Source organism: Saccoglossus kowalevskii, chromosome 1 (genome assembly GCF_978046115.1).
Source record: "Saccoglossus kowalevskii chromosome 1, keSacKowa6.1, whole genome shotgun sequence".
NCBI classification, from domain to species: domain Eukaryota; kingdom Metazoa; phylum Hemichordata; class Enteropneusta; family Harrimaniidae; genus Saccoglossus; species Saccoglossus kowalevskii.
In genome coordinates this window covers 38,142,868-38,158,336 of record NC_140641.1, presented here as the reverse complement: position 1 = coordinate 38,158,336, position 15,469 = coordinate 38,142,868, and the positions used below count along the sequence as shown (strand labels likewise).

At 34.1% G+C, this 15,469-nt stretch overlaps 1 protein-coding gene across 2 annotated transcripts; it reads right to left on the bottom strand.

Moving 5' to 3' along the window:
- Positions 1–375: 375 nt before the first annotated feature.
- LOC100374581 (uncharacterized) lies at positions 376–14,334 on the bottom strand. Of its 2 annotated transcripts, none has more exons than XM_006819109.2 (4): positions 14,197–14,334; positions 4,539–4,624; positions 2,769–3,013; positions 376–767 (listed from the first exon to the last, which is right to left on the bottom strand). In XM_006819109.2, exons 2-4 carry the CDS (start codon positions 4,618–4,620, stop codon positions 756–758), a joined length of 339 nt encoding a protein of 112 aa, XP_006819172.1. In that variant the 5' UTR covers positions 4,621–4,624; positions 14,197–14,334; the 3' UTR covers positions 376–755. The 2 variants fall into 2 exon arrangements, with proteins under 2 accessions (XP_006819172.1, XP_002736921.1); XM_002736875.4 differs by lacking the exon at positions 14,197–14,334 and adding an exon at positions 6,807–6,879.
- Between the last annotated feature and the right edge of the window lie 1,135 nt (positions 14,335–15,469).

The following is a 15,469-nucleotide window of genomic DNA, read 5'->3' as shown; positions in this document are numbered from 1 at the left end:
TTAATTTAATTTAATTTAATTTAATTTAATTTAATTTAATTTATATGTATTATAAAATATAATACCACAATCGCAAATTACGTTCGTGAGATTCAAAGACATGCTTACTATAATATTGACTAATCACGGAAATACGTGATATATATTTGTGCCATCTATATGTGTTTTCTATACTATACGCTTACATATTTTTCATGATATTTTGGGAATTTGTGTGAGGCATTACAAAGTGAGCACTCCATATATGGAAATAAGTAATGGGCGTTTCGTTGCCAGTGGGCATAATTAATTCTACCGGGTTATCTCCTCATAACTTATCCGCAGGAATCGCGGAGTCCTGATGTGAATAGATATGTGTTCAATAATAAATCGCACTTTTATATTTCAAGTCATTTATTGACATATTTACGAAAAAAAATATATGGCTAAGTAACCATGGTGATGTCTACATGATATATATGTAACACGAAACTATAACATTCTTTAAGAACAATAAGAATATATCAAAAAAGGTAAGTTATGAAAGTATTACTAAACGTTTGTGAGGACATTTTCATACAGGAGACTCAAATTACCGTGGCACAAGACCGTGTAGAGAATAGCAAAAATAATACTCTCAGATTTGATGTGTGTGTTGTGATGAGAACATGTGTCACGAAATGGCATCGAGAGTTGGTAGAACATTCCGAGTACTGATGAGGAGGCTAGATGATAATGACGATGATGATGATGAAGACCTGAAGATAGGTGATGGTTTAGGAGAAGCTCTGAAAAAGATAAAATAACATAGTTACGATGACGTTATTAGTTATTGTGTCCGATGTATATCGTAAGTAAAGCCAAAAGTTTGCATTGTGGTATTTCTTTAAGCTATTGGTTAATATATATAATAAAGTGTCATTTTCTTGTTTTTTCTTTCATTTTTTTCTGAAATTACAATCCCAGATTTCAGCACAGATTTCAAAGAATGTAATAGTACTGTTTGTTTCCGCAGTGCACTGTTTAGTATCAATAATTTCAGTTCAAACAGAATATTAAATTGAAATGCTCATGTCACACATGAAAAAACAAGAAACTATTTTGTTGTGAAAAAATACATTTTCCATGTTTATATAAGGTTTTGATGGTGACCGTTTTTTTTTTACCATAAATGGTAATTTTTTTTTACGTATTATTGGCAGATTAATAGTCTAATTACAGATTGAATTGAATGAGGGTAAGTTGCAGATATTCCGCGGTAATCCGCGACGGCCTATTCGGATAGAAATCTGAAGCATAACATTTTTTAAAAATGTTGTATTACATTAGATTTTGTTGCTCATACAGTCAGACTATTTCAGATAAAATTAATCTTTATCTGATCATCTGAACCGGCCTTTGGACAACAACCTTATAAAAGTAGAAATTAACCAATCAAAATACCAAATTATAAAAATATAAGCTCTAATGGGACTGCATCAAATGTTCACAATAGACTATGCTAGTGACTGATTTTCATTTGATGCTTTTGTTTCAAAATCGACAAAACATATCGTGATAGTTGTTTTGGTGAGATGTACCCCTATTTATACAGCGAAAAAGGAATTGCGAGAAAATATTAATTAAGATAATCATCAGTTATTTGACAGCTGACCCCATTCTGGATTTGCGTCGACTAAAGGAATTTATATTTCGACCTTCCTACTTATGTACTATATCATGTGTGTCAAAAGTCACCATTAAATACAGTATTATAAATAATTAGGTTAACAGAAATAATGAAAAAAACGTGACAGTAAATTGCAATATAATAAGATATATGTGTATAAATATTACACATTGTGACTGTATGTTCGTATATTTGGTAAATAAGTATATTTACGTATTAGTAACAAAAAACATGCAAATCCTGATCACACGCCGAACAAACTTGCATTAAAAACAATTATAAAAACGCATTACCTTAAAATATGTTAGTCATTCTCCCTTGTGCGCATACTAACAACTTAGACCTTAATTGGATAAAACGTACTACAGGGGGCGGTATATCAACATAAGAAATATTGTTGTTAGTTACAAAAAAGAAAACAACTATTTCGTGTTAATTAGCAAGACATAAAAAGAACACTAAAAAGGCACAACAAGCACATGATTTCTCCGACAAAGAAATTTTAATATAATCATTTGTGACAATAAACTACCCTTAAAAAAAGGACACTCATGCCATGCTACTTAATATTAAATAAAAAAGAAAACAGTTTTCTACAGTTACAGTTTCTACTAGAGATAAAAAAAACATGCATCAAAAGATGTTAGTTAAAATATCAGCCTCAAAAAGACGGAATATCGTGAAGGAAATGTAAAGTAAGTTTTTTGGTGTTCAGGTCTTGGGTCATAGAAGATATGACGAGTCATCGCTGAGAAGGATAATTCATTCCTGGGCATGATACAAAATTATAATATTGTTCTCTTATAATATTAGTTACTTGGAAATGTAAATTATGGTTTATGTCGATCACTTCACACTAATTTTTGCTTCTGTGCAAAGATCAGTCTTTGTTCACGCTGAGCATAATAAATCAAATTCAAATATACTCGGTTGGAAAATACATTCTCGTAATGTAGACAGCCGTTTAGTGTGTCAATGTGTATTTTTGTTTGTTTATTGTAAATGGTTAGTTATCAATGACATCGGCATCTCGCTTTCCTACAGGCATATGATACATTGTCTCCCAGTAGTTACCGGCAGGAATGCTCTGTCGATTACCCGACTGCCTTCTTGTACCGACCTGTCGCCTGCCGTTGTTCCTTTTAGCAAAATCTGATGATCTCCTTCCGAACATAAGACCTAATGTTCCTCTGCCGGGTGTTGCACGTTTGTTCGATACCATGTTGTAGCTCAGTTCATCGCAGCTGTCCTCAACTTTTCGGAGACGACTATATAATTTACAGTTGATGAAGTCCATCAGACCATTGATAAAGGTTTTATCTTCTTCAACATCTTCAATCTTGTCTTCATCAGCGAAAGTGTACCCTGTAAAACACGATTGATAAGAAGTGGAAAGCTAAAACATGTTTCAACATAGTTAATTGCAATCGATGAGTTTAATTTATTTTCACACTTTAATCAATACGATTGAGTTACTACCGGTAACACCTGAACGGAACGAAACGACGTAGTTAACACAAACGGTTACAGTGATTGTAAAGGAATAATATCAAAATTGCTTCCCGAGAAGTACGGCGTGATATTTACAATAGAATAGTGCATCAATGTAAAAAAAAAACATTATAAGTTTAAACATTTGCCATGCATATATTATTATTATTGCTACCACCCCTCCGTCATCATAGTCACATTGTATATTTTAGAGTGAACGCGATCGAGACGTCGAGGTCGAGTTCATTTTAAATGAGTTTCCTGAGCGGTGAGCTGTGTCATTCTTCTGAGGACATATACCCACTGGGCTATCACCTTCCGTGTTTACATATCCCCGGGGTGTCACCAGTAGGAATTTGCCATCAGTCGTGGGCCATCCAAGGGGTTAAATTATGCTTTATATTGGAACAAGGGTCGGAGTTACCATGATTTTGAACTAGTGTAAATGTCCTTGTGTTTTGTTAAGTTGTGTGTTGACAAGCTGCCGTACATAGAATGTGCAAACTGTTACATTTTGTTATCTCACACTAGAAACCTATAAATAATTTGGTATTGGACAAGGTCAACACTATCTTAAATTACATACTAAATCTCTCTAGATAAAACATAATTAATGATTTGTGGTTAAAACAGAAATTGTTGATAATATCAAAAGAAAACAAATAAACCAGGCACTACATTCTAATTGAATTATTCAGTGATCCAATAGTGTTTAACGCAAACGAAAAATGCAACCCTTGGATAAAATATTTTACTGTACGTGTATTATATATAAAAATGACAAAGAAAACTGTACATGTAAAACATATAATAAAGCTAGATATGATATATTGATGGTATATGAATTAGGCGATTAAGAAATGACGTATCACTAGCAAATAATCAAGCCTAGTGTATAAAACCTATTCTAGTATTTACAGAACAACATTATATTATGCCTAGTTCCAAACCAAAGTCAGAATCTATTGAACAATTTGAGCAAAGGGTGAATTTTTAAAAAATGCAGGTGCAAAATTTAATATGCACTTATGAAACAAAGTTATCTATGGTGACGTTTTAGGGGAGAAACATTTTACTCATATGTGCTTATAAATTACATCGATCGGTGATAATTGGCACTATTAAAAATGAATAAATAATACATAATTTATAGATACACAACAACAATAATAACAACAACAACAACAAAAACAGCAAATATTGCGTATCGGCGAATGCCAATTGTGTATACAGAACTAGGAACACGTTCATATCTGTAATTCAAATATAGTCTTAGACACCCCGCGTGTGTACCACAATATCCATTTACATTTAGTGAGAATTCTGCGTTATTAATGCTATACCAATGTGTGTGCACCGTGAAAACGCACTAGTTATTGTAATCCTAAAGACGCCATACCTGAGTCACCTTGGGAGTCGGCGGCTAGTGTCTGAACACAAAGAATAGCAATAAATGCAGCACAGACCGTTATTTGGTTCATGGTTCTGTGAATAAAAAGATAATAAAAGTACAGGTTAATTGAATTCAAAAACAAATTCAAAAGTTGCTGAAAAAACAATAATGATTATGAGTATATAACAATATGGTAACGTGTCTTATTATTCTCGATCTAATATTTGACAGAATTGTTCACCATGTCTGAATGATTGTGACTACTCAAACTATTTATTTTTTATTTTTGAGAGAACGATTGGGTAGGCGTGGAGGAATCAGGGTATGGTTGAGGTTTATAACGTGTTCGTACATAACATTCAAGTTTGTGTATCTCGCCTTGTATGAAATGGATACCACGACCTCTCATAGCGTTGCTCGCCTCATGTAATGGTTTAAAAATGTGAGAAACGACGCGATAACATGACACAGTAATAACAAATAATTGAATAAGTGATTTATTATTGTTACAAAAATACTTGGATATCAGGCCTACTTTTACCTTCAAATGTTCGATGAGTCTGACACGCTCATTATAAGTGTACAAAATAAAAGATCTCTGATATTACAATATACTTTGTCGTTAAGTTGACGATTTTTTCGAAATGTTCTTAGATGAAGTTTTTAATTTTGAAAAAGTGGGTTATTTAGTCACAGTGCCGATGTTCGTGTGGTTGTGTTTATTATTGTACCCCACTGTTCACGCGTCGTGTGGAAACACTATGTGCGTAAATGTGATATACCATTCCCACTTGATTTGATCTAATTGAAACGTTTAATTTTCTCACGATGGAATGAGGGCTAACGCATTCACTTACCGACATGAATTCAAAGTAAGAGCACCATGTGGTCTTGCCACAAATTGTACACCTGGTAACGTGAACGTAATACACAAGAACTAATTACTAATTTAAATACAAATAAATCAGCAATGTCTTCTGGGTAGAAACGAATGATACCATTCATACAACAACACAAGGTATTAAATTGATGTGTTGTGCTTCTAATCCAAGTTCGTAATGAAATTACAAGTAATTGGTAATATATCTTGTTATAAAGTATGTATGTGTTTATAACCATTGTAAATGCGTTAATTACGCTCAGGGACACGGTCGACAAATAAACGCCTATACGAGTACCAGCTGGGAGAATAATCCGCTAATTAGACGAATGAGGCAGCGGAGCTACCGCCATGTGATTAGTGCGAGCACGCGAACAACGTATGTTCTAATGGTCAGTTCATAACTGGTGCGTTTAAAAAATCAAAGAACATACATTGACGTGTTGAATATTAATTATCGCATATGGTAGGTTTATACAACACGTAGGTATGTTGTTAAGTGTACAATCTGAGCCGCGCCGCGTGTATTATGGGTAATTTCATCTGAATACCAATAACTATATTCTTAAAAATTCCTAATTTCAACATACTGTTTGTTTTATTTGCATGAATCGAGCCTAATTCTGGTACTAAAAGTCTTATATAAACTGCCCAACCGCAACATATACTAGGCAAAAAAAACTGTGCCGCCGCGGCTGCCATAAGCACATTGGTCGATAGCGTGAAGTGAAAATATCAAATGACCATAACAAGTGGAAGAGCTACTAAAAAACAAAAACAAAAAAATAACAAAAAAAACAAAAAACAAACAAAAAAAACAGCACACACAAAATATTAAAAAGAACACGCATATACATATGCAATATATTTAATTTAAGTGTCACTTAAGAACGCACAAATTCATCAATTCATCGACAAGATGTTCAGAGATAATACAAAGAGCATTCATTATCAATCCAGCTGGTATAATGTTTCTGCGCTCTTCACTACAACCAGAGATTACATCACATTTATGGTATCAGTGTTCGGAAACATTATCTGCCACTGGAATTAGTTCCCTAATATCTGGGTCTTGTACATCGTGTTTAAATATGGCTTGCAGAGCTCGTCACACCCTATTTCCGTCCTGACTTAAGTTACAATATACAACAATTGATAAATATTTCTATTGAGTTTGCTTTTAAAATGATGGTCAACATATATATCGCAATATATAAAAATACAATACATTCAACCAGCATTGTAAGTGTCTAAAAATCTACTCTAGCTAAAAGATGTACATAAGAAATATGCACAATATTACTAATTAACTTTGTTATAATTGTTGTTGAGCGCATCAGAATCAACATGTAAGTATATCTCTCAATGACAATTGATCAAATTAATATCCTTACCCTATATAAATCACTTAGATGAGACCACGTTTAAAGTTGCACCCTCTCGCATGTGATCAACTGTCGACTGAATGGTGAAATATACTAACTGCTTGATAACGATACATGATTCTCATGAATATGTAATAACTTATCCTCATTATAACGACACCAACGCAATATTCAAATCGTTGGAAATAGGCGGTCTGACAAGTCATGATTTGTTTATTTCAGCTGGTTAACGTTGGCGGATTGGGGATAGTAATTATAACGTTTTTTAACTTTAGTGAAATTACAGTTCGTATGTATTGTCTGTACAGAAATAGATCTGAAGTTAACACGTAAAAATTGTATTATTAATCTAACATTGACATGGCAGTCTGATCACCTGTAGGTCCAAACTCTTGGTTTTACTGTGGGCATTATAAAGGAAATGCAACACAGTGTGTGTATTGGTCAGGCAATAAGGACGATTATATGTTAGCCTAGAAGAAACGAACACTAATTGTGTACGCTTGACTACTAACAATCTCACTTAAATGTGTACTATGTGTTAGCGTGCTTATGGGAACGCATTGAATTTAGATAGCTAACGTTCTAGTTTAGAATTCGTATCATCTCTGTTTCACAATAGTTAACGCACATGCAAATATTTAATTCTGCAAATACGTCGATGCTAGTGTATTTACGTATAGGGTTTCTAATGAAAAGAGCATCATGCTTTTCAGGAACGGAACGGTGGTGATCAAACATAATTTAGCTAAGAACCCACCTGATGCTTCAATTAAAAACTCCAGTGACTTTACATATGAACCGTATTGCACACTGTCATCTGTTTCAAATCAGAAATCGGCGTGCCAGTCAATACTTATTTATTTATCTCATCTTCTATTTAAAGTATTGAAAAATGAATTCAATTGTAATGCATTATGTGTTTTATTTTGACATAGCTACTCATATCAGATATGTTTAACTTAAGAGATATTATTGGGGCCTTGCTTATTCATTTATTCGGTATATGAGTTTTTTTAGCCGATGGGCATATTAATGTACATCTACTACCCCGAGGATCCGCGATATGCTTGATCAATGCTGACTCTGAACGGCAATTAGAACTGAAGTAAAATACAGTAATGGCTACGTGTAGTTTGTCTTTTTATGAGGGTTGGACGCTTTTGAATGTCACCCAACGGAATCAAGTGCATTATGTACGAAGGAAACTCACTCGCTGAAAATAACATTTAAGAATGAATCGATGGATACGAGAGAACACGAATACAAATTTTACAGCGATGAGCAAAGTATTTTTCAAGTGACATTCAATACTATGGTTCCCTAAAGTTTAAATAATGTTGCGATTTACATAATAGAAATGTCATACTTTTCATCTCTAATTAAAAATAGTAAAGCCAGGAGCATCCGTAAAATATATTCCTTCAAAATGTTAGTGGCATGTATTCCTTTCTTTTCTTTATTAATGACCTAATTTGGAGTACAATTATCTCCTTGAAAAAGCTTATAATCCAGGATCACGTTACTGTCGCGACGGTTAATTCAGTTATTTTGACAAAAAAAAGAGCAGGAGATATTTACTTAATTCCAGGGGATTACCATCCATCCATTGCATTGCGTATAATTGAAAGCCGACATCCATGTTTTCTTAAAGTATATTTGCCGATAAACGTAAAATCATTACTCTCTAGTTAGGGTCGTGACTTAGAATGAAGATTATTCATTGTAATGTTTGCAGACATATCTATATAATATACTGATTATATAAATTGTATATTAATGACAAGTCAAAAATTTAATAAACATATCATAACATCTATAAACAAACCTAATTTGAAAAATCATTTTCCTGAACATTGATAGTCAAATAACAAAAACATATACTCTTGTTGGAAATATATCTCGACAAATAGTGAAATGCGTGAAAGAATACGTCGGAAACAAAGGAGAAAAGGCAATCACGGCATTTCCTGATCCATTATCTCAACCGGAACGGAAAATTTCAATTCAGAAACGTCTGCCTCTGGGCGGTTGTTGTGCTTCCCGGGGATATTCTACGTGAGTCGCATGGGATAATGACAACACCTGTTCGTTAAATATGTATTGAATTTAGCAAAACAAAATAGCGAGAGAGACTCATTGATATTAGTCAGGTGACAGTCTAGTTGCGTTAAGCTTCGAACAAATGAATGTTCCTGTACGTGTTACACACTGTAATGCACTACATGGAGCGACAGTTGTTGATCGCCACTTGATAATGTATATGCCTAATCGATTACCTTAGCAACAAACCAATGCGAATAAATTAGTGTTAAATTGGCTTGGCTCTGTCTGTGGAAACCTTAATTAGTTTCAGACATGTTTTTTTGTCGCTGATGTAGTTGTAAATGTTGATATGACCAACCTCTGAATATCTAATGCAATACCGTAGAATTGGTGCATGTAGTACATTAGTGGTAATCGCACATAATGGCGTTACTGAGTGTTTTACAGAAAATATAGGCCTCTATGTTTGATGATATATATTATCAAACATCTCACGTGCTTTGTCAATATATGTATCTTCATTCACGCTTTTAAATATCGATTGCAGTCTGAAACAATAATATTATAACGATCCCATTTTCGGCAAATTGTGAACTGAAAATTACTGAATCGTCATACCACTTTGCGAACACTATTTCACAACTAAGATGGGCTGGAATTTAGTATTTTCTTAATTGGCATACTATTTGCAATAATTTGCGCAAGAACCTTGTTGTTACTACTACAATCTGCGTGGTTCATTGTACACATTGGTACTGACAATCCGGGAGATCGATATATACATATATTTTCAAAGAACTGGTCAATTAATATATATGGACAGCTCTTAATTACTTTGTGTAATTAGATGAATACAATTAATTGTCATCGACAGCTACATTATATATACATTCCGGTAATGTCAAATTCTGGAATTCTATGGTGACATGACAAATGGAGAGTTATTGATTGACTGATCGGTTGATTTCCTAAAGTCAATTTAAAAAGTTTCGTCACAGTAGCGGTTTAGTCGATTTGAAAATGCATTTAGTGTAGTCTATTTCTGTCTAATATGCCTTCCATAAAAACATTGCCGATCAAACAGTCAGCACAAAACACATACATACACACACTTTGTTGGCATAAGTTGTGTATAATACACTATTATAACGTATCTGCAAAGACGTATGATATGCCTCAAATTCGTACTTACGCGAAATATCAGTGGATCACTGCATTGAATCAATCGATTCGCGCCATAAACGTTACGGGTCAATTAAAAAACTCGCATTTTGTTTAAATAGTTAACATCGATTAATGTGACCTCGACATATTTAATAAACTGACTCAATAAAACAAGATGTCACTAATGATTGTGTGTACATACCTTCTATTTAATTTATATTTGCTTCATATAAAATTAAACCCGTTACTTATGTAACGCTATCTTGGTAACTGCTTTCTGCGATACACGCTTTGTAGTCTTTGCCGCTAAGCGTGACACGTTATCTGATGCTTAAATCATGCATGTGTTTTTGTATGTCACATGAAATATTTAAAATCATCACTTTTACTTCTTTCATTTTGACAGTGATTTTTGTTCTGATTGAGTTTGTTGCACTAATGAGAGCCAGCTGGCTACCCAATTATGGTGTGTTCAACTTTCCCTTGTATCGTTATATTATTACAGGTCTTTTCCTGAATGAAGTTGATTTTTATTTATTTTTATTGATCACCGTCGGACATTAAATTACTACCATGTAGACATGTAATTATGGACAATAACCAATGACAACGTGTTTTTTCCAGTTTTTTTGACAGAAGAAAATTTTTTTCTTCAAAAGATACAAATTTATTATTACATATATTGTTAATATTGTGAATATATTTCCGATAATTTGCCACTAAATGTTTAACGTAAACGTGGATGTGTTTTTTTTTTCAAAATATTTAGCCAACAAATTTAAGAATTGATACATAGAATTGTTCTTGCTCGTAAAATGTTAATTATTGAAGTCAATATGCATGTATATAGCAATGGTTAGGAATTTGTCATTGTTTTTTTTTATAAAACAAACGGAAAAATTTAATTATAGGGGTTTACAAATCGCGACCTCTATGCTGTTTGACATGGAACGAAACTTGAATAACTCTGGTTGACAATGACATTATCCTGCCGTAAACATGTGTTCGAGATGAGAAGCGGCAGTCAGCTGGAAATCTCAAGATATTTGTTCAACAAATGACTAACTCAGCAGATTGACGCCGCGATGTCCTAACGGTGCAAGTCTCTATATTGTTGGACGGTGTTAAGCCATTCACAACTTGCTACCCTTGTCCATTCAATACACCTGAGGCGATGACAAATCTCATATCAAATCCAGATTATCTTATCAAACTGAGTGATTAGAGGTCTCTCTAGAGCGCGTTTTAGGATTCGATAGAAAGGTCCGTACATTACTGATTACAGTCGTGCTTGAATGAAACATACCACCACATCCACAGCGAGTGGCTAATCATGAATAATGTAATATACAGGAGGGAACGCAACGCAGTGGGAATTGGTAATGATACGGAGTGGCCCAAGGGCTGACAAGTACCTGTCAGTCACAGCGTGCTGTCCCACTCGACGCATCATAGATGCTCTATTATGTAGATAACCGCCTTGCAGCTAAGTGAGGGAAAGACGGTGAAAGATATTATTTTTATATTTGTAATCATCGTGAAAATGAAGAAGTATTTAAAAAAAACAGAACATATCGACATATTACGAAGACAACTAAATTCATCTGATATATTTAAATAGTTGTAGGGGAGGGATAGTTTATAACAGTCGTTTATAGCAAAGGCATTCCCGATACGGCGACAGGTTCATTATGTTCAATATACGAAACGATCCGGTTACAGGAAATGTTAGTAAAACTCTAAGTGATTTTTGGCGCTATCTAATCGGTATGTACTGAGCATCTGTACGTAATGTGGAACACGTTTCGCTTGAACCATTTAACGAAGGTGATATACGACAACAACCACTTCAAATAACTGTCTTTAACGGTAAATTGATTGCTCTATAAATTGGCGAGAAAGTGAGCCGCCAATAAGTTTTCATCATTCCATCTCATTTTAACAACTTAACTGATAGACTCTAAGCGATGTGTGTTGATGGAAAAATCAATTGAAGCATTTTACAGGTTTCCATTTAGTATTAGTATACTGCTGGATCTATGCGCAACCCATACACCTATAAATTACTACTTTTTACATTGTACGTAGAACAGTGAAGAGGAAGTAGATTAAAAAAGTATTTTTGAAATTGAAAATCAGGTGAAAGATCAGCGAAATAGAAAAGCCTGAGTTGGCATTTCGTCATGCCTACATTGTCGTGAAAGGTAATCCTAATTCGGTACGTGCCGAATCCTAAAATTGTTTTAACGAACCGTCTCATAGTACTCATGATTGATTTGTGGTATGACATCATCATATATCATTATGTACAAAGTTCAAACGATATAGAATGTGAAATAGGAGTATACGTATACATTGCCATCAATCTTTTTATGCATTTCAAATTTAAACATAGTTTTTGTAGACATCACGGTTTGTTAAATATGGTTTCCCCGGCTAGTTATGCCCAGAGAGATGATAATAAAACCACGCAAGGTCATCGTGAAGCTTTAATAAAAATACGATATTTATGACATATGAGATATAATCAATTTCTTCTTAGTAAAAAATTCAAATATCTTCTGTATGAATTATACTTGTAAAAATGTTAACATTTAACAAGCTAGATGTCGTAGTTTTCGTTTTGCTAAATATAAATAGTAATAATAAGGAAGTGATGAGATTATATTATGAATTTTCCCTTCGCTGAACCGTATATAATGCACTACATATAAAGGTAACTCAGTGAATTCGTTGTTAAACTTCATTTTGCGAGAAAGAGAGAAGAAACAATCGCCGATTGTGTGATAATGGTCGATTATTTGACGTGTATTCTATATAATTTTGAAGTCTAGTAAATTGGAGAAGTATTATCAACCTTGTAATAAAAAAACACGGACTGTTCGACAATTTAAATACTTCACGAATTACTATCACGTTGGTCTCCCGTGGTTTCTCTACACCTTCAAATCGAATTTGAAAATATACTATTCACTATATTCCGATGCAAGACAGTGCGCTTGGTCGAACACAGGGAAGATCTTTTGATCTTCAGCTTGATTGGAGAGGGAATATTCAGTAGCCTTACGCTATGTGTTCATAATCCGCTCAAGTTGAAGCGTTTGATATCTTCACACGTGATGTGAAATTTCTATCAAAAGGTGGTAGTTGGTCCGTAAATCAATCGACTTGCATCGTTACTCCGACAATGGGTATCCGATACTTAATGCGAATAGTGTGTAGGAACTTTTCAAGTCGTTGCACGAGCAAAGATGTGCAGCTGAAGATGCGCATAATGGTATAATATACATAATTGACGTTTTTTGTCAAAATAACTGATTTCTCCTACAATTTCCTTTCGATTGTTCTTTGCTACTGATGAAAGGTCACGTATAACTGTCAATGACACACACAGTCAGTCAGTACAATGGTGAATCGGCTTTACTATCAGTCATAATGAATTCAATTAAATTTAACTATTAACAACCCATTAGTGAAATTATAACGTACACACTAGATTACACTGACAATATTAATAACTCTGTTTATTTAAATATTATACTAAACCACATACATGTATATATTTAATAGAATAACCACGGTGGGCGTAACCGACATTTTTGACAAAACTGACGGATACTCTTCCATTTGAATGTTGAGGATGAGCTCCTAAGCACGCTATTAAAGTGAGATTAACGATGGGAAAACTAGATTAAAAAAAATACTTGACATATACTAGACAGCTAAGGTTTGTAACTATCAAGGTGTCCATGCATACCGCAGAATCAGTAAATAATTAGGGGAACAAACGCAAATCTCGAAACGTTAAAAAATACCACGGCCTTAGTAATCATCATTTTTAGCTGTGACACTATATTAAACGAGAGTAGGAACGGTCATCAAATAATCAGGGTACATCTGCCACTCGCGAAAAAATAAATATAATCTACTAGAGACGTTAACTAATAAAACACAAACCTAACATACACATCTTTATATTCATCCGCGTTACAATTTCGAATAAAGTATATAAAGATTAGGCAATATATTTACTTGGACGATATATTAGGTTGAGTTCATCGAAATCATAATCATCTTATACTCTAAAATCGACAAATAACTGTAAAATCCTAATCACAGTTTCAGCATCCTCATTGCACATTCTAAATCAATCAATTCAGAGACTAAAAGTAAAACGTAAAAAACTTACCCCGTGTTGGTTGCGTATGACACTGAGCTGAAATGCCTTGGAATGATTTACAGAATCACTGTAACCAGTTTCTGTCTCTTCAGCTCTCTATCTTCTGACAGAGGACACGTCTGCTACTTGCTAGTGATTCTCTCACTTATAAGGAAGAACAAAACAATAGCCGCAGAAGGCGTAGTCTCTGAAGCTGTCAATGCTCTCATTGATAACAAAAGCTCTGTCCCAGATGAGCTCATTAAATATCCGGAGGTAAAGCTATTTGCTTACGTACTATGGTTTCTTACTGTGTTTTCCCTCCGGTGCTATGAAGCAAGACCGCGGCCATACGAAAATTCGGGCGATTTTTTTCTACTTGTCCGCGAATGATAAACAACACATATGTTCGCAGAGAGGCTGTAGACTATTTTTCTAGAAATATGGAGCGTTCAACGTACACAATCCTAACCTAACCCATTATTCTGTCTAATATAACATCAACATAGAAAACTTAAACCCGACCGTTCTTATATTGCAGTTTAAGTGATGCGAATTATTTTGTTGAAAAAAATACAAGGTTTGTCAAATATCAAATGAGAGATAGTGAATGAGACAGTATGTCACGTGACCACATGCGCTCATCTTACGTTCATTCATTGAATTCTTGTTTTCTAGCCAAATTATAGATCTCAAAAATGTAGTCCTTGAACGATACAATTGTTTGGTGACTGTTTTCCAGCTGTTCCTATGACGTATCAATCTAAAACTAAAAATGCGTATATCCGACGAGGTCGATGTCACCTGATCTCATGCCACTTGTTTGAAATTGAAAATAACCTGTACAGAACATACTATATTGTAATATGCGAAAAATAATAGCAAACAAACAAGTGACAGTCGTTTTTTGAACGAATGTCTAAGAACGTACACGCTAACATCGAATCACATGAAAATATGCACTCCAAAATAAGAAGAACGACTTTTCCCGGGCCGTAAGGGTACTTGCGATGTTTTGTTTGCTTTGTGATTTAAACGTTCAGAACGATAAAACACTTAGAAATCTGCAAACAAACATCAATAGAGTGTGTTTCGATAAAGGTATGCGCCATTGTACAGCCCATACATAGAAACAGATTGCAGATAATGGACGACAAGTTTTAAGGTTGTTTTATCAACATATAGTTCCTAATTCGATGTTTTCACAGACATATATTTGGGAGTAGGTAATTTATTTGTTCTTACATCCATTTGGGTTTTATTTATTACCTTCATTTCAACCGGACATTTCTAAAAAAATCAA